Source organism: Rhododendron vialii, chromosome 4a (assembly GCF_030253575.1).
Source record: "Rhododendron vialii isolate Sample 1 chromosome 4a, ASM3025357v1".
NCBI classification, from domain to species: domain Eukaryota; kingdom Viridiplantae; phylum Streptophyta; class Magnoliopsida; order Ericales; family Ericaceae; genus Rhododendron; species Rhododendron vialii.
In genome coordinates, this window is record NC_080560.1 from 1,223,523 (window position 1) to 1,243,283 (window position 19,761).

Consider the following 19,761-nt stretch of genomic DNA (forward strand, 5'->3'; position numbering starts at 1 on the left):
ACAGTTTTTGTTACCCTGGACTGCAAGTACCAAAAAGTTTAACCTACATATTGACAAATAAGTTCCTCAAGATCAACACTATAAATATATACAGAGAGAGAGAGAGAGAGAGAGAGAGAGAGAGAGAGAGAGAGAGAGAGAGAGAGAGATAGATGAGTTCCAACCATTCATAAGAGAGAGAGAGAGAGAGAGAGAGAGAGAGAGATAGATGAGTTCCAACCATTCATAAGATTTCTATATCAAAATCAAGTGAGACCAATATCCTCATCAAACGGATGAACTCTTTCATCAAGTTCTCGTCATATTTGATGAAATTTTGGAAAGGCTAATATCGTTGGATGGGATCCTTTCATGTAATATGTCGTGAATTTACATTCGTTGATAAAATTAAGGTACGGGTTACTGGGCTCCATTATCAGATCAAGCTTTTAACCTAAACTTTACTAAAATAAAAGAGTTGAGATTGGATATTGCCTAAGAAATTTGGTTAGTAAGATTATCTTGGAAAGAAAGACTCACCCTCCAGCCTCATGCCCGAGGATTCGTGGAAACAAAGGGTTCTTACCCTGCAAGATTGAAACTGAACCAATCAAATAAGGCACAAAATCACTCAAGGGATCATCACTATATATGGAATAAACACTACAAGAAATCTTGGCTTTCCCAGCATTTTATGAAACGCCGGCAAAAGTGAAATAAACGCCGGCAAAAGTCTTTCCGGCGTTTTCCCGGCGTTTTTGGTGAACGCCGCGATTGCCGATGTCGGGAATAGTTCCCGGCGTCTGATAAACGCCGGTAATGTTCGCCGGCGTTTACAAAAACCCCAGGAAAAGTCCAAGGCCGGCGACTTTTTCCGATTCAGGCAGAGATTTACCGGCGTTTACAAAAATGCCGGGAAAAGTCCAAGGCCGTGACTTTTCCGATTCCGGCAGGGTGGGTTTTACCAGCATTTACAAAAACGCCAGGAATTTTTATTTTTATTTTTTTAAAAAAATCTGCAAGAATGCTGCTTGATATCCAAACAACAAAACTTTAGAATCCATATACTAGCAAAAAGAAACAATAATTCATACTTTTGCAATCCAAATTCATGTTCATCTGTACCGTACTCAATAAAATACAGTCAAGGGAAAAAAAAGACAAACAAGTCAAAGAAAATAAACACTAAGTCCCCAAAATAAACAGTGCCCCATGCGCCTTTATCAAACACATTCTCCTGATCATCTTTTTCTCAAGCATCTGCAAATAAAGAAGCAATATTAGTTGAAAACTAGAGAATAAATACTATGAAAGCAACAAAGAATGAAACTATGAAATAGGGCATTACAATAGGTACTCACCTCCAACCACTAAAGCAGTTCGTCACCTAGCATTGTAGAAGAGTTCCATGTAACCTTCTCTTGAAACAAGAAAATAAACAAATAAATGTTACGGTACCGAAGCAAAGAATGTACTTCCTTATGTTGCAGAGATGTACCACAATTGCACTTAAAATGAAATCAGACCCACCTCAATCTCTGGTTATCTCCCACTAGTTGCACCTTCCTCATGTTTGGCCTGCAGCTGCCAGAAGAATACCATACACTAACTCATCACAAACAAACAAAAAGTGACAAATTGAGAAGTTAAAGCTACAACTCCAGCAGTTCAAACGGCAAACTTAGAAGTTAAGCATCAAAGCTAAAACCCACGCACCTAGTAGTCAGGCTTAGTTCTTTTTTTTTTTCTTTTTTGATCGGGTAGTCAGGCTTAGTTCAGATGGAGCATTTTAACTAACATGTACAACTGTTATGCTAACAGCTCACCTAGCAACATATTTCTTAGAATACATGTTTTTATCAAGCCAGGAATCCATCAACAAAGTTATTTCTTCCCAGAAGGGGTGCATCAACAAAGTTATTTCTTCAACAGAAAAAATTATGAAAAGGAACATACGTGTTAGCATGTCTAGTATCTACAAGTTCCTCAAAGGAAGTAGGGAACTATATTAACTTCCAAGATGTACACAGGCACGCGAATACAGGATGGGAGTGAAAAATAGTAAGCCCTCAGAATTTACCTATTAGTGGGACATGACTTAAGTTGTGACTCTTTCTTAAGGCCAATTTTATCGTTTAAACCCAACTTCAAATCAGGCATCCCAGAAAGAAAGCACTTCATCAGAATTTTCCCAGTCACAACACATCACAAAACACTACCTATAATCACCAAACATTTGTAAGCAACCAAAGTAGGAGTACAAGAAACACATGACAATTCACAAACCAAAGATGGATGCTTATTTTGAAGATTCTCTATCTAAAAAGGTCAATGCTTATAATGCAAGGACCGCTTTAATGCGCACCGCTTTGACTCTCATACGCGCACCACAATAGTGTGCACTAAAATAGAGGAAAAGCATACCAAGAAGAATACATTCCTTACTGGATTGGAGTTGAAAATACTGAGTTTTGCTTAACACATGAAGAGCTTACCCATTCAAACTTCTGTTCAGCAGTTTTGTCAGAAAGGATATCCAGAGGTAGGATTGGAGTTGAATATGCCTCCTACAATTAGACGATGAAAAAGTTGTAACATAGAAACACATCATTCTACAAAACAAGCCATTGACTGTTTTCCAAGTTTCAAACCTGGAGTTTGGAATTCATGGGGATCAAGTCTTTCCCACATTTTGATACACTAACAACATCAAATCCTTCATGACCCCAGCTATTATCAGTGAGATTGACATCAAATGCAGAACTGAAAAAAAGCACAGAAGAAAAAGTAACAATTAATAACAGTTAAATAATATTATTGCTGCAACCGTGTTCTTTCAACATGCATATGTTAGACACAAGATAACTACAGCACACTTCTGAACCAGGTGGGGGTATATTGTAAAGAACGAAGTCTGAGGTCTCATGTGGAGCAATATCCATACAAACGTGATAGACACTTCCATTTTGAGATTTAAGCTGAATCTACTCTGAGTTGCCTTTCTTGAGCTATTAATGAAAGTCATATGAACTAGAAGTCTAGAACCAGTCTACACAGAATTAAAGTTCTTGTTACACAGCCATGTAAGCATTCAAGTTGAGAACTGTAGTATTGATTTTAGTATGCAGCCCAATGACAAAAGAAAATAAAGTGAAGAGTGATGATAACCTATCTGCTGAAAATTGTAACATTGAGAGAGCTGGATTTAAGTAATCAATAGTCAACCGAAATAATAAAAGAGTTGCATAGAGTTGCCCAACTGATGAGAAAAACGTACATCATGTTAATGGTTGCCGCAATCTGCTAAGGAAGAGAAAAGGAATACCATCAAATGTAATAAAAAAACAGTAAAAAAGGAACCCTTTCAAGAATATCCACAGACATCATAAAACACCAGTTTACACCTTTGCCAGCCCATAAGATATCATCAAGCTACTTGATGTTTTACATTCGAATCCAACTAGTAAAATATAAGATTTTCCTGCTTCTGTGGATAACCCAGTCTTTTTCTGACAATGGTCAAAAGCTTAGGTAGTTCCAATGTGATTTATTATGCAGTTCGAAAACTTAACACAATCTCGAGGTAGGTCAGACTGTTAAGTCTCTTTAGTCTTTAGATTTCATTACTGGGGAAGATAGCCACTGATGTTGTCCACCTGGACAAAAAACCTTGAAAGATAAACCCTACCAATCAATAAGCACAATAAAAAGCATCTGGAAATGTTTTTTTGTCTCCAGGTAGTGATCTCGTCAAGTACCCTGTAGCTAATTACTGAATAAAGTTTATCTTAATCTAACAGCTGAATTAGATTTTAAGCTTCATTTCTAGTATGTTTTCTTAACTTAGAAAATAAAGAAAGCTAGTCCCCTTTAACTCCTTTCCTTAATTTTCTCATTAACCAAGCTGATCACAAATTCACAGACTTTTGTAACTTCGGGTTTCCGTGCAAATAACTAATAACAGAACCTAAATCTGAGCTAGCAAAACAGATTTATTCTCCTAGAAACTACGAGTGTCGAAGATTCCAAGCAAGTTACGCAAGCAGACTGCCAAAAAAAAAAACTTACTTTGAAAGGAACAATACGAAACCAGCAAAGACAAGTAAGCAGAGACATAGAAGTCCATCCTATTAACTAAAGATGCAAACCTTTCTCCCCCAAACAGGCACGAAAAAGCAAAACCACAACCAAACTACTGAAAATAACATACCAACAAAGAAAACACCAAGTTCAGAAAAATATAGAAGATTCAAGACCACAAGTAAAGTATAAGCCACAGCCAATTAGGCCAGCCCCTTAACAAGTGCAGTTGTTCAATGTCATCTTTCAATAACACCATAAACATGGATAATCTACAACTATGAGTACCGAGATGAACATAATTAACTACCCAATAAGCAAAAATCAAATCTTGATCAGAGAGTAGCAGTCAAAAATCAAACCCTTAAGCAGATCCAAAATCAGGGAGAGACCCAGATGCAAAAAGGCAGGAGTAGAAGGTAAAGTGCCACAAACCCATCAACAAAAACTGAAATAAAAGAGATGTGGGGAGAGAGAGAGAGAGAGAGTACCTGATGTTTGGAAGGATCAGAACTCAACATCAGGGGGGTTTGCTTTAGCAGTGAAATGAGCAAACCCACACTTCTCTACCTGTTCAAAGTAGAGAAAATTAGTTCACCCATGATTACCACATGGCACCCTCCATGTAGAAATTATGTGCCTCTTAACTAAGTTTTGATCCATGTTTCGAAATCAATAACCAAGTGTTATGGTGCCACACTGCCACCAACAAACAAAAGCATATACAGCCAACTAGTACATATTTTTCCTGCAGTGAATGTTGACAAAAAAGAATTAATACATAATCATTCAAACACAATACTGGCCAACAAAAATTTAGTATGATAGGAAATCCATCAAGACACAATAATCAGTTGATTGCATATACGGCCAACAAGTCAAGTAAACGCTGAACCATACAAAATCATTTTATCTTACGGTAACGAATCGAGATTAACTGACCTATAACACCAAGGTTTGAAACAGCACAAGAAAATGTTCATTCCATTTACCTGACCAAGGCCAATGTTTCTGTATCCAAGCATTGATATTGTCCACTCCAAATGCTAGTAACACCCTCTATAACTCAAGCTCAAACATTGCTATTCTATTTGAAAGGAAGACTCAACTCTCAAGGGTCATTGCACAAAATAGAAACTATTCCATCGTATCACGTAAGAAGATCAACAATTCAACTTACAAAAATAACAGCAGTAGCTTCATTAAAAATTCAACTTACAATAAAGTTTCAGCAATATCAAATCATCCCACATAGGGAGTTCTATTCCCAAATTCACACAATTCTACAAAAACCAAAGCTCTATCCTTAAATAACTGAAGCACATAACTTAGAGCAGAGAAACGAATGTCATACAATAACAGCAAATAAAATTCATAAGGACATTTCACTAGAAAGTGACCTAAAGACAGTAGAATAATACCCCTTTTTCTTGTAGTGATAGCTAGGTATTCGGACCAGTTGTGAGCACTTCCTCAACCCATGCTCATTCTTAAGCAAATAAAACAATTCGATAGCAAGCTCAGGATCCTCAACTCCCAAATCACCAATAACCTCACCAACCTGAACTGAATTCAGCCTATCAACAAGTGTTTTCAAACAGAGGCTGCTACGTAAAGTTCTTTGCTTCATAACAAACAAAATATGTAAATATAACCAGCTAGGCAGATTGTATTCTAAAAAAAGATCACAACTCTTGACCTTAGTGGGTATCTTAGTATTCCTCCTTTTGCCTCTCGACGATCTCCACACTCCCGCCTCCACAAGACAGGTTTGGACCCTTTTTCTTTTGGTGTATCCTATTTCTCTTTCTGTAAAACCATGAAAATTATCAAATCACATACTTTGTAGAAACAGAAGCATAACCCATCCTAAAAAAACTGAGTAAGAAACCGCTTAGTTGCACAATCTAAACCCAGCGTAAGAACATGAAGTAAACAGGAAATCTAGTGCCCTTAATCAAGAGCTCCGATGTTGAGTGTAAAGCCGTTAATCAATGTCTAAAAAAGCCCCAGATTTAACCACAATATAACCAAAAATCCCTATATCTGTCCAATCCCTAACCACAAACCCTAACTTGTCCAACCCCAAATCACAATCCCTAAATTTTATTTTATTTCTTAATCGGCAACCCTAAATCTTTTCAACCCACATTCCGTTCCTCTTCCCAACCCTTAATCTGATCCCCTCCCTCTGAACCCAACCACTGTTGAAGCCAATGACCCTGCGACCCCAACCCAAAACCCCAACTCCCTCGCATAAATACAAAAGAGAGATACAGATACAGATACAACGAGAGAGAGAGAGAGAGAGAGAGAGAGAGAGAGAGAGGAACGTACGAAGAGGAGGGAGCCGCACATCGAGAGGAGGCGAAAGGACGTAACCCTAGATGAGAGGAGCGCAATGGAACGGAAACTTCTTGGGTTGGTCGGCGTCGGCGACCTCTGCAACTTCTTGAAGAGGCGTCAGCGTCGGAAACTTCACTGGACGAGTTGAGAGGCGTCTGAGGTAGAGAGAGGCGTCTGAGGTAGAGATTGAAGGGAGATAGGGTTTTGCACGGGAAAAAATACAGCGCGGGATAGGAAAGTTGGGTGTGGGGGGAAATTTTGGGCATGTAGTCCAAAACTACGTCGTTTTATCTTTAAGGGTTAAAAACTTAAATTGGCCACTTCTTTCTCCGGCAAGCACTTGTGTATTATGAACAATTACCGGGGTTTTTGGTAAATGCCGGGAAATAAATGCTGGCATAAGCCTTTTTTCTTGTAGTGAAATCAGTTTGGAGCCTTGGACTGCTGACAGATCATCATAACAAGGAAATAGAACCTACCTGCATAGTTGAAACTGTATCCTATGTGGGAAGCTGAATGTTCAGGAGTTACAAGCTCATAATAATTGCACGTCCACTCACCATCAACAACAGTTGTATTCATAACATCCTGCGTAAGATGAGGCGGTGATTTTAATGTCCTATAAATTAGCAGGAGGATGGCAAGTTGCAAATTCTATTTGGGTACGGCATGTATCCTGTTAATTCCTAGATAAGAATTTAATGGTGGATCACAATTGTCCTCGTTCATAGTGGTGATCCTCAAATGCAATCCTAACAAAAGGGATTTGTCAATATTTCAGTGTGCGAAAGGGGCGTCAAAAGACTCAAAACACCTAGGTACTCTTGAATGGAAGTAACGTGAATGTGGTCACACCATCCCTACCCAATATTTAGAATCCATTGCTTGAAAGTGAAAGCGGGGAGTTTTCTTTCTTCCCCTTTTTCTAGGGACGGTTAGTAATTTGACTGCAACCGGAGGCTATAAATTATTGAAAGCCTTCCAAATACTACAACAGCTGTAGAAAATTAAATACTAAAAGACAAAACAAACTCCATAAGTACTAACGATTGAATGTATGTAGGCTACAAAGGGAAAAGAAGGGGGTGGCGGGAAGGTTTCTAGAACAGAACACCCATGGATGCCCACTTCCACCTAAACTTTCAAAAATTTGGTTATTACCGGTACCTTTAAAATCGGCCATGAACTGTGGCTATTGTGGTGTGTAAAGACTAAAGAGGGTTGCCAAGTCTTAGATATCATTAGCAACAAAGTTGTCAGCAGTCAAAACAAGCTGAATAAAATACTTTCACCTTCTCAGGACAACAATCTTAGGAGCTTACCAGCAATTCTCTCTGGAGAATCCGCAGACCTCGTTCCTCATCAAATTTGATAGGTATCCTCTGAGAAAAAATTGTCCAATGAGTCAGTTTTGAGTCATGAAATGTGATGTCTGAAAAGTTCATGAAAATATACTCAACTTTTCAACCATTTCTGAGTGACCAAAACTTTTAACTTTGATATAGTAATTCGTTAGATACAGAGAGGTTGAGCTTGATATGTGTTACTTCCAGCCTTTGCAGGCATCGAGTTCTCCGATACCATCCCTCAAGCCCCTCACGTGGAAACCCATTTTGTGTAACCCCATCTTGCACGCAGAGACACAAAAATCCAAACATAGACAAGTAGAGTGCAAGGGAAAACGAACGAACACAAACCGAGATAATTACCCTAAAAACTTAAGCTGTCAGGAAAGAGGCTAAACAATGCATATGAAACTCTCCAATACTTAAAGAGTCTAAGGCAAGTTGTTCTCCTGGTAACTATGACTCCATTAGCAAATTAGCAATCCACGAACCCAAGGCCTGAACATCCAATTCAACATTTCAGCAATTAATGTGGTGACATGATTAGAAAAGAATCTTGCGAGAGATAATTTATGCTTAGTTATTAGTGAAACCATCTGAAAGCTCATGTACCAAGGGGTCAGCGACAAGAGAGAATTCGAGTAGCAAAGATTAAAAAGGAAAAAACACAATGCATATGGTGATGATGACAGCCTGGATGACAGATCTGAACAATTTCTAAACAATTTTTTCTTAAATCCCAGCAGCTTTACAGCCTGTAAGGACAGACAAAACCCATTTTCGCACAATGAAAACTGATCGAGCTGAATGAGCATTGAGAAGAATCTACCTCATTAGCTGACCTAACTTGTTAGATGTGTGTTTTCAACTGTAAACCGTATTAGGGCAAAGTATCCATATTGGCTATTGCAGATACAAGGGAAAAACAACGACCATTAGTAAAGCATTAGTGTATCACGTTGGGTGAACCAACTAATGCAAACGTTCTTAGGTCTTATTTGATAGATTCATTCATAGATAAAAGTCAAAATCGTGGGTACATCTTCAGCAATTCACAGGCAACAAAAGCAATGAGGACAAAATTTCATGATCTAAGAAAGCCATCCAAAAGACATAGGGCTAAAAACCTTGATCAATACCTGACCCCACCCAATATCAAGTCCAGAGAATTCCACATTTGAACAAGTGCTGCATTCCCAGGTCAAAGTGACAAGCTTCTTTTTGAGGCCTGTAAGCTTTAAACAGTAAGATATATCAGATGCCAAGATTTGCATACATCAGTTAAATATAAATGCCCATACAATGACAAGTCATTCTAACCAAAAGAAAATGGTAGGCTAAGCCGCTAAGGGAAGAGCTAACTCACGAATATCAGCAGTGGCACTTTTTATGGCATCCTGTTCTGGGAAGCATAAGTACCTGCTCTTCAACGAAAACAAAAAACACTGAGTTACTTCATGCAAGGCTGCATACATGCCCTTATTTCTTCTAATTCATAGTAATAATGATTTGTTCAGGAACAATTGCCCTCACAAAATTGGCATTAGAATAAAGATTGATACAGATTTAACAACCTTTGCATTTGCGAAATGAATACAAATTGTGAGTTAATTACCTTGGCTTCCCAAAAGTAAACATCGGTGTGGCAGAGAGTGTTGAAGAGGATCTTCACACGAACCTCCATCTTCTGCAGTGGTGCCACCTCCACTTCTTTGATCACCAGTGGCTTCCCTGCTTCCCATGCCACAGAAGCTGCAAACCGGAAATGACAGAAGGCCGGCATTATTAAAGAACACATTATGCTGTGTTTGGATCGTGGAGGGACTCATCAATTTTGCTTCTTTACTTCATTTTCCACTTTCTTTCCATTAACCTCCCACAAATCCTTATCCTAAGTAATCCTTTCACCAGATTAGTAATTAAGTGCTGGAAGTACTCTTGCGGAATTCAAAAGAACATAACACCACCCAAACTCAAACAGAAAACCCTACAAAGCCGCACAACACGGGAACTTCAATTCAAGAACTCAATCAATGATAGCCACACAACCAAACCAAACTCTACAAAACACCATTCAAGCAATAAAATACGCAAGACACTATCCAACACTAATCGAATAAGTCAAACAAGTTGAGCAGAAGAAACATGAAGCCAAAAAAAAAAAGGGAACTTAAAGAAAGGGAAAAATCCAACCTTGCGCGACCAGTCACAGTTGTCGACAACACTGGAGAGGAAGAAGAGAACAGGAACGCGCAGCAAGGACAAATCTACAGTGCTATAGTAAACTGATGGGGGGATGCGGAGCAATAGGTCGACTTACTAAAAAAGAAAAACCAGTACACCTCTTACACAATTAGATTGGTTTGTTATTAGCAATGCGATTCCATTGTAGTACTCACAGCTAAAAAATCATAAAAGCAATTCTTAGTTAACACAACTTAGCATTGCCCGACATCCAACCAAAATCACTAAAATAGATCCTACAAATTTATACTTGAGACATTTCATGTGAAAGACTTGCACAATATATGCTGCAATTGATAATTCGATTCATTGGAAGAAACCTACACATTGTATTTCTTGTTGAAATTTTTGTATGGTTTTGCAGACCTTTTTTTTTTTTTTTTTTGCCCTTTTCCTATGTGCTGGTCCAAGATTTCAGTTATCTATTTCATTGTCATAGCCATAGCTCAAATTCGTCCATTTGAAGATTTATGTGGGGTGTAAGCTAGTACAAACCTGAACAAAAGACCAAGAACTCATTCAGTCCTAAGTTCTACTAAGGGGTGCATGTCATATTTTCGAGTTCCAATACCTTAATCAATTAAAATTTATCATACTAACTACAAACAGGTTCCAGGAGAAAATCCAGGTAGCACCAGATAAGAGGAAAAAAAATCGAGCAAAAGTGCAATAACCTTCGGTTATCTATCGTTTTTTAAGAGTTCAGAATACCCAAAAGCTCCAAAACTCATCAAAACAAAAACAGAAAGAGCAATGGACGTTGTAACTGTGAGAAGAACTCCCTTACCTATTGCTGGAGCTCCAACAAGCAAACACGACTAATCAGTCCTACAAGACCGAAATAAGAAACAGGAAAACAAAGAATCACTATGACATTCAGCGCAAGACTATCATTAGATCACAAAACATATCAACGGCAATCGCAGTCCATGAGCACAAAAAACAAATCATAAAGAATTATTGACCAAAATATAGTCGGCACAAAGTACACATGTATGACTATTACTCGACAAACACACAGGTTTGGCACAAAAAATTTGACAGGAAAGCGCAAAAGCCCAAACAAAACAGGTCCAGCCACAGCGTTGCAACGAATAACATAAAGATCGCAAACCGTGGGATTCCTCAAACACGAGAGCAAGTTTAAAAAACTACACACGAGAGGCAAATAAGCACCCCCAAACCACCTGAATTTTTGATCTAAGCAATAAACCGTGGGAATGACCATTTTGCAGGCACATCAGTCAAACAAAACAAAACTCAAACCGATGAACCTAAATCATACAAATCCACCCGAGATAGAACCAAAATCTTGCGAGTAGGAGCAGGAACCGTCGATTTGAGCACCGTACGGAGCAAAGAATTGAGGTGAGCACGAGCGCCCAAATGCTCCCCTAGCATCCCATCGAAAATACTTACACTGCAACTACTGTTTGTTATTGCGAAACAAAGAGAAAGGGGGGGACGATGCGAATGAGAGAGAAAGAGGGGGGGGAGGTAGACAACAAGAGAGAGAAGCTTTGGAACAGAGAGCTGAGCGCGAGTTACTTACCAACATGATGACGGCTGTGATTGTGGCCGGAGATTTGAACTGCGCTACCCAGAAACGCAGAAACCCAGAAACCCTATTCTCTCTCACCATCCAGAAACATCGGCTGAGATATGAGGAGGAAGAGAGAATGACGTGTACGACGTCAGCAGCCTTTAAACAGAAATGATGAAATTACCCTCAACAACAAAATAGTTAGCCGTCCAATTGAGGGGCACAATTGGAAAAATCGGGCAAATTGTGGCAAGCGTTCAATTGGCTTTTGTTCTCTTAGTTTTAAAGCTTTAGAAAACTCTAAAGGGCACAATGTTTTGAAAAGTTTGTTGGAATTTTTATCAAAAGTTTGAAGAGTCTTTGGTGGCAGAATCTTGTGTCTCTAGACTCTAGACCATGCATGCCATGCACATGACAGATTTCAGGAAAAAAAGAAGTTTAGAAGCTAGAGTAGTTGGAGCAACTCGACATGATGTCTTTTCAATTAATTTTGGATTGGGCGGGACAATCCAAATTTGAATCGTCTATTGCTACAATCAAGGGTTCGGATTTGCTCTGAGCAGGTAAGAGTTTTTAAAAAAATTCGAACCATTAATTATACCAATGTAGGATCAGGATTTGGACTCTCATTCAATCCAAAACTTGGGCCGGAGATCATCCTGAGTCCCTCCTATATCTAAAGGGGGCATACCTTGGGAAAACTGATTTGCCCTCATAAACATTGCTCTTCCTCTCATAGGACTATGTAGGGTACCCCACATTCAAATTGTTAGATTTGAGAAACTATGGGCGTTACCCAAGGAGGCACGCTTGGCTGCCAATGTCCCTGGTTTACCACTTGTTTATTCTTGCTTGTTTGGGAATAGAGATGGACAACTGTTTTATTAAGGCTCTGAGTTTCACACTCTAATGAATTGGGACAGTCCTGAGACTTTGATCCTCACAGGCCACCAAAGAAGGTACATTTCCCCAACAAGAAAATCATAATAACATCAATTTCTTGCTGCACAACTGCAGCAGTAAGCTTAGGAAAATCTTCAAGAAAATGGACAGATTTGAAGACCAACCCTCAAATTTACGTCGAGTGAAAGACGCAAGGGACTTGATGCTAAAAAAATATCGCATACGGCTGGGAATGCAATAAGAAGACAAACTTACTCTCCATGTCTTTGGCACAGAGTCTAATTTCGAGGAATTGAAGCATCAGTCACTGTGTCATGCACTGTGTCATGCAGGTGACAGTGCAAAAACTTAAAAAGAAAACCCACAGGAGTAAGGTCAATGGTGGTCTGGTCACATGACTCACATCGCATGGATCATCACAAAGTGTAATAAAGAATTCAACTCCCTATTAGTATTGCTATATTCTGTCTGCCACAAGAAACACAATGATAGTACTTAAATAAAGAAGGAATGCAAATTTATCCTACAAAAAAGTATAAACAAAACGGTTAATTGCACGTACGATAATTTTTTTCCCCTGTATTATCTGAAACAACAGCCTGTTCCTTCCTTCCTCTGTTGTGAGGTGCAGCTAGACAGTTGATTCTGAGGCTCACCATAACTAGGGTTCGATGGATGGGCAACTTGATACTTCAACAAACCCCAACCCCCAAGAAACCTCGTACAGCTCATCTTACCCAGCTAAAGTCAAGCTGTTTTTGAACGCTACAAAAGCACACAGTAATCCGTTGTCAAAGAAGCTGGTGTAATCTAGGCCAAGGTGATTGAGAGAAAAAAACCAAAAACTAGTCTATCTCCAAAATCATGTTCATGTGTTTGAGTCATCGAGTAATACGTTCATCTATATCTTCATCACATTACAGCTTTGAGTTCTACATTCATGCGGTCATGTATTGTCCAGTAACACGGCACATATATCCCGATCATTGCCAATACAGTTCACTGTCACTTTTTTAAAGTAACTAAAACGGAACATGCCATTGGTATTACTAGGGAAGCCATTCAGTAACGAAACCTTCATTGTCCATTTTTCCACTCATATTCCCGAAAAAACTCCAGCAATTTTTATCCTGCATCAATTGTTTTTATCTTGCTTCAGCCGCATTGTCACAGTAGTTGCTATAAGTTTATGTAGGCAACACATAGGGGAACTAGAAATTGTTTACCTTTAAAAAGGAGACCCCAATTAAATACATCCTTCTATCCATTGTTCAGCATTGTTATATCCTGACAGCGCCTATTACCTGTATAAGGAAAGAGAACCAAATGGAAATAAGCTAACAATAAGAACTGTAGATTTCAAACAGGTTGGTACACAAAAAGTGAAATAGAGGTTGCTAAACAGAAAGAATATAGATATGCTCAACCTGTATATTCCCCCAGGAACAGATATATGTTATTCTTTGGTTGACATAATATCTCGTGGAACAGTACCGAAATCCCAATCACCTACAATTCAGATATGAAGAAAAAGCAAAACGATATAAGTTTTTCAGATGCCGAAAGGAAACAGACCTCAAGTTTCCAACTTTAATCGTTATCTTTCCATGTACCCAAATTCAAAACTAAGAAAAGAATCGATTCACATGATACAAATCACAGCTTTTTCAGTGGGAATAGAAAACCGAAAACCACAACACAATTAAGTTGTACTTAGCCTCCTGAATCTTTCTTGTACAGTTTTAACATATTGCCCATCACATTCATGCATAAGCGCAACATAAAGCAGCTCCCCCAAGTGCTTTTGACCTAGGACATAAACATGCACCACATATATGATTAAAGGTGAATTGTAGAGAAAGAGAAGAATAGAACGACGGACAAAACATTCAAGCTTGTAACGACATCGTACATACCTCGTCTTCTTAAGCAACACAGCTTCTTAAAGAAGGAAACACCCATCTCTCAGCCTTTTCTGGCAGTAACCTCCAGACTAGGGTCACATACACAGTTGAATGATTGGCCCACCTTTACCGTTTTCCGTATCATTTCTTTCTTCTGCACCTTATAAGATTTAATGTTTTGAAAGCCATCTCCAACCGATCATGCAAATTTTGAGTACTTCCATCTTGAGCTATCAATTCCCTCCCATCTAAATCCATCAGAAGCATTTCTCCCTTCTCACGACTACTTTCTCTACAAACAGCATCAATAAGAGCAGTGTACGTTGTGGTATTGGGACAGAGACCCCTTTGCTTCATCTGCTCATACAGTTCAAATGCACGGGCAACATCACCATGACCACAGAAGCTAGCAATGAGGACATTGTAAGCAACAACATCAATTTTCACACGATTAAGTTCCATTATATCCACTAACTTCAAAGCTTCTTCAAAGTTTTGTTCTTTGCAAAATTTGTGCATCAGAGTTGTGAAAGTAGCGACTGTTGGAATGATTTTCACACGAAGCATGCAATTGAGAACCAGCATTGCTTCTTCCATCTTACCTCTCTTCACAAGCCCTCTAACAATTGCACTCTCAGCTAAATCTCGAGAGGCAATACCGAGTGCCTCCATTTCATCTTTTACCTTGAACGCTCCTCGTATATCCCCCACTTTGCACATACCAGTAATCAGAGTGGTGCATTGTCTATCTGTGGGAATACATCCCTTTCCCAACATTTCGTTCAATATGGTACGATATTTTTCAAAATCGAAGTTTCTTCCGAGTCCCTTTAGTATGGCACTATAAGTTTCTCCATTTGGAAATACTCCTAACAAATTCATTGCATTCAACAGATCAAAGGCCTTTCCCATCTCACCCCTCTCACTAAACTTAGTAATTAGAAGGTTAAATGTAAATCGATCTGCCACAATACCTTCCACAGCCATCATTCTTAAAATTTTAAGCCCAATGTCAAGCATGCCTGATTTGCAAAGCCCAAGAATTAGAGAATGGCATGTCAATTTATCAGGAACAAAACCTTTCCTTATCAAGGTATTGTACAACTCAAAGCATTTAGATATTTCCTGTTTTTTCGAATACCCATGTATCAGGATATTATATGTAGCCAAATTAGGGGACAGATTTCCACTCTTCATCAGAGAATAGAAATAGTTCACCTTATTCATTTGACCCATTCTAGAGTACCCATCTATAATTACATTCAAAGCAACTATATCTCTGCACAAACCTTTCTCCACCATTTCTTCACAGAGAAAAGCAACAGCCTTTGGCTGTGCAGCCTTGAAAAGTCCGTCTATTAAACAGGTGTACATAACCTCGTTCAGAAAGAAAGCTTGTCTTTCCATTGCTTTTCCAAATAGAAGAATCGCAGCAACCACCTTGCGTTTCCTACACAACCCAAAAAGCAGACTGGCATATGTGTAACTATCAGGGAGAAGATTATTGTTGACCATCTCACCCAAAAGAACTACTGCCAATTGCAAATTTCCAGATCTACATGTCTCAGCTAGTAAAGTGTTGTACATAACCGCGTCTACGGCACAAGGAATGTATTGAAGTTTCTCTAAGAATTGCTTTGCCTCCTCTAAGTTTCCTCCTTTGCATAGTGCTTTAAGTAGACTCCCATAAGTATAAAGACTAGGGTGATGACCTAGGTCAATCATCTCATCAAACAAGGAAAATGCCTTTAAAGCATCACCTATGTTTCCATACCCATTTAGCATAGAATCAAAAGTAACAGAATTTGGAACTGGACCAATCCTATCCATGTGCTGCATGAAATCCTCTGCCTCTTGTACTCTTCCTTCTCTACAAAGAGAAGAAATTAGAAGGTTACAAGCAAAAAGGTTCCCGTCATGGCCATTACGATTCATAGTATGGTAAACTTTCATAGCTTCAATGACATTACCTTGCATGCAGGATTTGTAGATCAAAGTAGAGTAAAGGATGCTATTTGGTACACATCCAGCTTTATACATCTTACAAATGATCTCCTTTGCATTTCTTGTCTTTCCTGCTTTGCAAAACCCACTTACAAGCACTGAATAAGTGACAACATCAGGATTTACACCATCCTTAAACATCTTATCAAGCAATTGTACACCTTCATTGAGTCTCCCCTTTTTGCATAACCCATCAACCAACATTGTATACGCAACCGAACCAATAACCACACTACACTTTCTCATTCTCTCAAGAAGCCTTTTTGCAGAATTTAACTTGCCGCACTTGCATAGCCCATCCAAAATAGCTCCATAACTAACTTCATTAGGCACTAATCCTTTGGCTTCCATGTCATCCACAAGTCTCAAAGCTTCTCCAAAATTACCTCTGTGACAATGCCCACCGATCAAAGCATTATAAGTAACACAATTTGGTGAAAGATTAAACTTTGACATCTCATCAAAAACTTTAGTAGCTATTCCGAGCTTTCCCTCTTTGGCAAACCCATTAATCAAAGTATTATAGGTGACTTCATTCGGGAACACCGTCTTCTTCCTCATCTTTTTCAACAATAAGTAACCTCTGGAACTTCTATTGTTTCTACACAAATCATCTATGAACATGTTATATGTACACACATCTGCTTCAAGACCCTTACAACTCATACGGTCAATCAGCTCAGAAGCTGCTTTGTACCTTCCCTTCTTACAATACCAATACAGCAAAGTATTGTAAGTAACTACAGTCGGAACATAACTGGCTTCTTCCATCTTCCGAAGGAGATAACTTGCTTTCTTCAGCTTTCCATCGACACACAGACTTTGTAACAGTATATTGAAAGTACAAACATTAGGACAAATTTTTCTTGCCAGCATTTGCTTGAAAAATGACCAAACACCCCCTGAAGGCTGCTCCTTCGCCAATGCCGCCAATATCATATCACATGTATAAATCGACGGCCTAAACCCTCGTAAACCCATCAAATTGAAAGTCTCTATAGCATCTTCAACCATTCCTTTTCGCACATAAAGCCTAATTAGAACGTCAAAAACTGACGGATTAGAATTGCAAAGAGGGTACGTGTCCATGAGAGCACCGAAAAGCGAATTGGACCCAATACCCATTTCAAACAACTGGGTCAAAATAGTTTTGGCAGAGGCATACATTCTAGCCCTAATCAGTATGTGGGTTGTAATACAATACACATGAGTGATGTGATCCATCCCCAAACCAGGTTGTGTAATTACCCAGTTGAGAAATTTCAAAGCAAGCTTTCCATGAACAGGTCTGAGTGAAGCCAGTTTGTAGTCCATGTGATTCAGTGATTCCCAACGGTCTATAGTGAGGATTGTGTAGATACTACTCTCCATTTCAGAACCTGTATCCACAAGCATACAAATTAAGAGAGAGAGAGAGAGAGAGGGGGGGGAGGGAGAGAGAGAAGTTACTGCAGGCCACTCTTATACATTATTTTGTAGCAGTGTTTTGTTGTTAGTTTCTTTCTTCCCCGTGTGGAGCGATTTCTTGGATTATTATGTACACGGCTTCACTTAAGCGGTTACCCACCTCATGCTCATGCAATTGATGTAGTGTCCCGTTAATGTTACTCTTTTAATGTAATTCTTCTGTCGCTTGACAATGGAAAAAAAAAAAAAAAAACCTCTACTTCAAGATAAAGATAAAAGGACTACCGATACATATTTGTAGAGAGAGAAGCGTACCAGATGTTGGCGTTCTGTCTACTCTTTCACCAAAACCTCTTGAAAACCCCATGTGAGAGAAAGTTCTGGGTTTCGGTAATTTACGGCGGAAAAGATGGGGTCTTTTGGCTGTCGAATAACTCAAACGGAGAGGCATCACATCACTGATCCTCAGTTCTTCCTCTTCTTCGCTGTAGTATGTGATAAAACTAGAGTTTATGTGGTTGTTCAGTGGGGTTGAAGAAGATGCGGGAAACTAGGAAAAGAAAGGGGGGTAATTTATGAGTAATTAATCAATATTACCGCCACATGGTATGGACCACTACAGAAAGTCTAGGATGCGGCGACCGCACGCTTTTTGGGCCCATTTCGGATTCTAAAAAAATATTCATAAATTTTAAAATAACATTTCACGGGATTCTGTAAAAAATCAGCTCCAACAGATATGCGTAGGTATGTTTTTCAGAATTCGTAAGAACGAAACGGTATAGTTTTGCAGTTTCGTCCTACAAATTCAAAAAACATATCTTCCGATATCCGTTGGAGCTAATTTTTTACAATGTCTCGTAAAATATTATTTTAAAATTTATGAATATTTTTATGTATTTTTTTGGGACCCGGAATGGGCTCCATAAGGCGTGCGGTGGACGGTCACCGCGAATTGCATGCGGTGACTGTAGTCCGGCTGTGGACCACTATAACTTACACGTTTCTGTAAGGTTTATACATTTAATGGTAGATTTCACAAAAATATGTGACTATAAAGTGATCAAGATTACCAAATGACGGTACTTCCAAACTATTTATAATTTTATAAGTTGAGTGACTTTCGCATCTCTTTTTACTAACATTTCATTTTTTTAAGGGTGTGAAATTACCAAAATATTCTTTTACTTTGTCATAAATCTTTTTTGTTGCTATCCAAATGAAATGATTTTTGTACAAAGTTTGATTACATTTTGGTAATTTTACACTCTAAAAACAAAGAGGAAATTATGGTTAGTGAAATGGGAAGTGCAAAAATCACTCTCTTTCATATGGGCTTGTTAACTTTATTTTAGTATTTTTGTCTAAGTGGTAATTATTATTATTATTATTATTTTACGGTTTTGCTAATCTCCGCCCTTAGGCGAAGGATAATAATGACAAATAAATTCGGATATCAATACATATTTTATGGATATTAATACACTTCTTTTGAATTTCAATGCATTTTCTACCTATTTATCATATGTGTGATAGGCTTGTTAACATTTTCCATTTTTCATATTTCATATTCATTCTGTCTCCAAGTTAAAGACAACCCATTCTCCTTCAATTTTGGCATCTTTTGGTATAATTAAGTAATAATTTGTTGTTAACATTTCTTTATAATTTTCTAAATTAATTATTTATCTCGACGAGAGGAATAAAAAACTGTAAAATCATAGACCAAATTTTGGAAAATATGTTCAAATAAGAACATACTAAAAGGAAAAATTACCGACTGTTCCAAACTTTTTTTTGTCTCCAGACAACTTTTTTGCCTTTTGGTCGTAATTTTTTAAAGCTTTTTTAGTCTTGTCTTGATTAATCCAACAAAACTAACATCAACCTAAAACAAATTTAAAAAAAAAACGAAAAAAATACCAAAATTAAAATGAGAATCTAGGGAAGACAATTGATTTGCCCAATCCACTTTAAGTTGCCTACACTTGTTTTTTTTAACGGC

General features: G+C 38.4%; 1 protein-coding gene across 4 annotated transcripts; it reads right to left on the reverse strand.

The window, feature by feature from the left end:
- Positions 1–1,013: 1,013 nt before the first annotated feature.
- On the reverse strand, positions 1,014–18,304 carry LOC131322583 (pentatricopeptide repeat-containing protein At5g55840). Of its 4 annotated transcripts, XM_058353946.1 has the most exons (21): positions 18,072–18,304; positions 14,358–17,728; positions 13,869–14,250; positions 13,668–13,745; positions 13,337–13,571; positions 13,004–13,206; positions 10,783–10,823; positions 9,367–9,503; positions 9,118–9,175; positions 8,891–8,986; positions 8,115–8,249; positions 7,866–8,032; positions 7,728–7,787; positions 5,759–5,868; positions 5,481–5,620; positions 4,551–4,629; positions 2,631–2,742; positions 2,475–2,546; positions 2,060–2,198; positions 1,341–1,563; positions 1,014–1,239 (listed from the first exon to the last, which is right to left on the reverse strand). In XM_058353946.1, the coding sequence occupies exons 1-2, from the start codon at positions 18,205–18,207 to the stop codon at positions 14,487–14,489; spliced, it is 3,378 nt and encodes a 1,125-aa protein (XP_058209929.1). In that variant the 5' UTR covers positions 18,208–18,304; the 3' UTR covers positions 1,014–1,239; positions 1,341–1,563; positions 2,060–2,198; positions 2,475–2,546; positions 2,631–2,742; positions 4,551–4,629; positions 5,481–5,620; positions 5,759–5,868; positions 7,728–7,787; positions 7,866–8,032; positions 8,115–8,249; positions 8,891–8,986; positions 9,118–9,175; positions 9,367–9,503; positions 10,783–10,823; positions 13,004–13,206; positions 13,337–13,571; positions 13,668–13,745; positions 13,869–14,250; positions 14,358–14,486. The 4 variants fall into 4 exon arrangements, with proteins under 4 accessions (XP_058209929.1, XP_058209931.1, XP_058209932.1 ...); XM_058353948.1 differs by lacking the exons at positions 1,014–1,239; positions 1,341–1,563; positions 2,060–2,198; ... (10 more) ...; positions 9,367–9,503; positions 13,337–13,571 and adding exons at positions 9,970–10,070; positions 11,548–11,650; XM_058353949.1 differs by lacking the exons at positions 1,014–1,239; positions 1,341–1,563; positions 2,060–2,198; ... (11 more) ...; positions 10,783–10,823; positions 13,004–13,206 and having other exon boundaries at positions 13,328–13,571; positions 13,869–13,950; positions 14,155–14,250.
- Between the last annotated feature and the right edge of the window lie 1,457 nt (positions 18,305–19,761).

What these genes read in the sequence shown, in the direction of transcription:
- LOC131322583 (XM_058353946.1), bottom strand. Translation starts at nt 18,207, where the DNA reads ATGCCTCTCCGTTTGAGTTATTCGACAGCCAAAAGACCCCATCTTTTC. An exon ending in AGACAGAACGCCAACATCTG is followed by an intron (nt 17,729 to 18,071) that starts GTACGCTTCTCT and finishes TTGTGGATACAG; the next exon opens with GTTCTGAAATGGAGAGTAGT.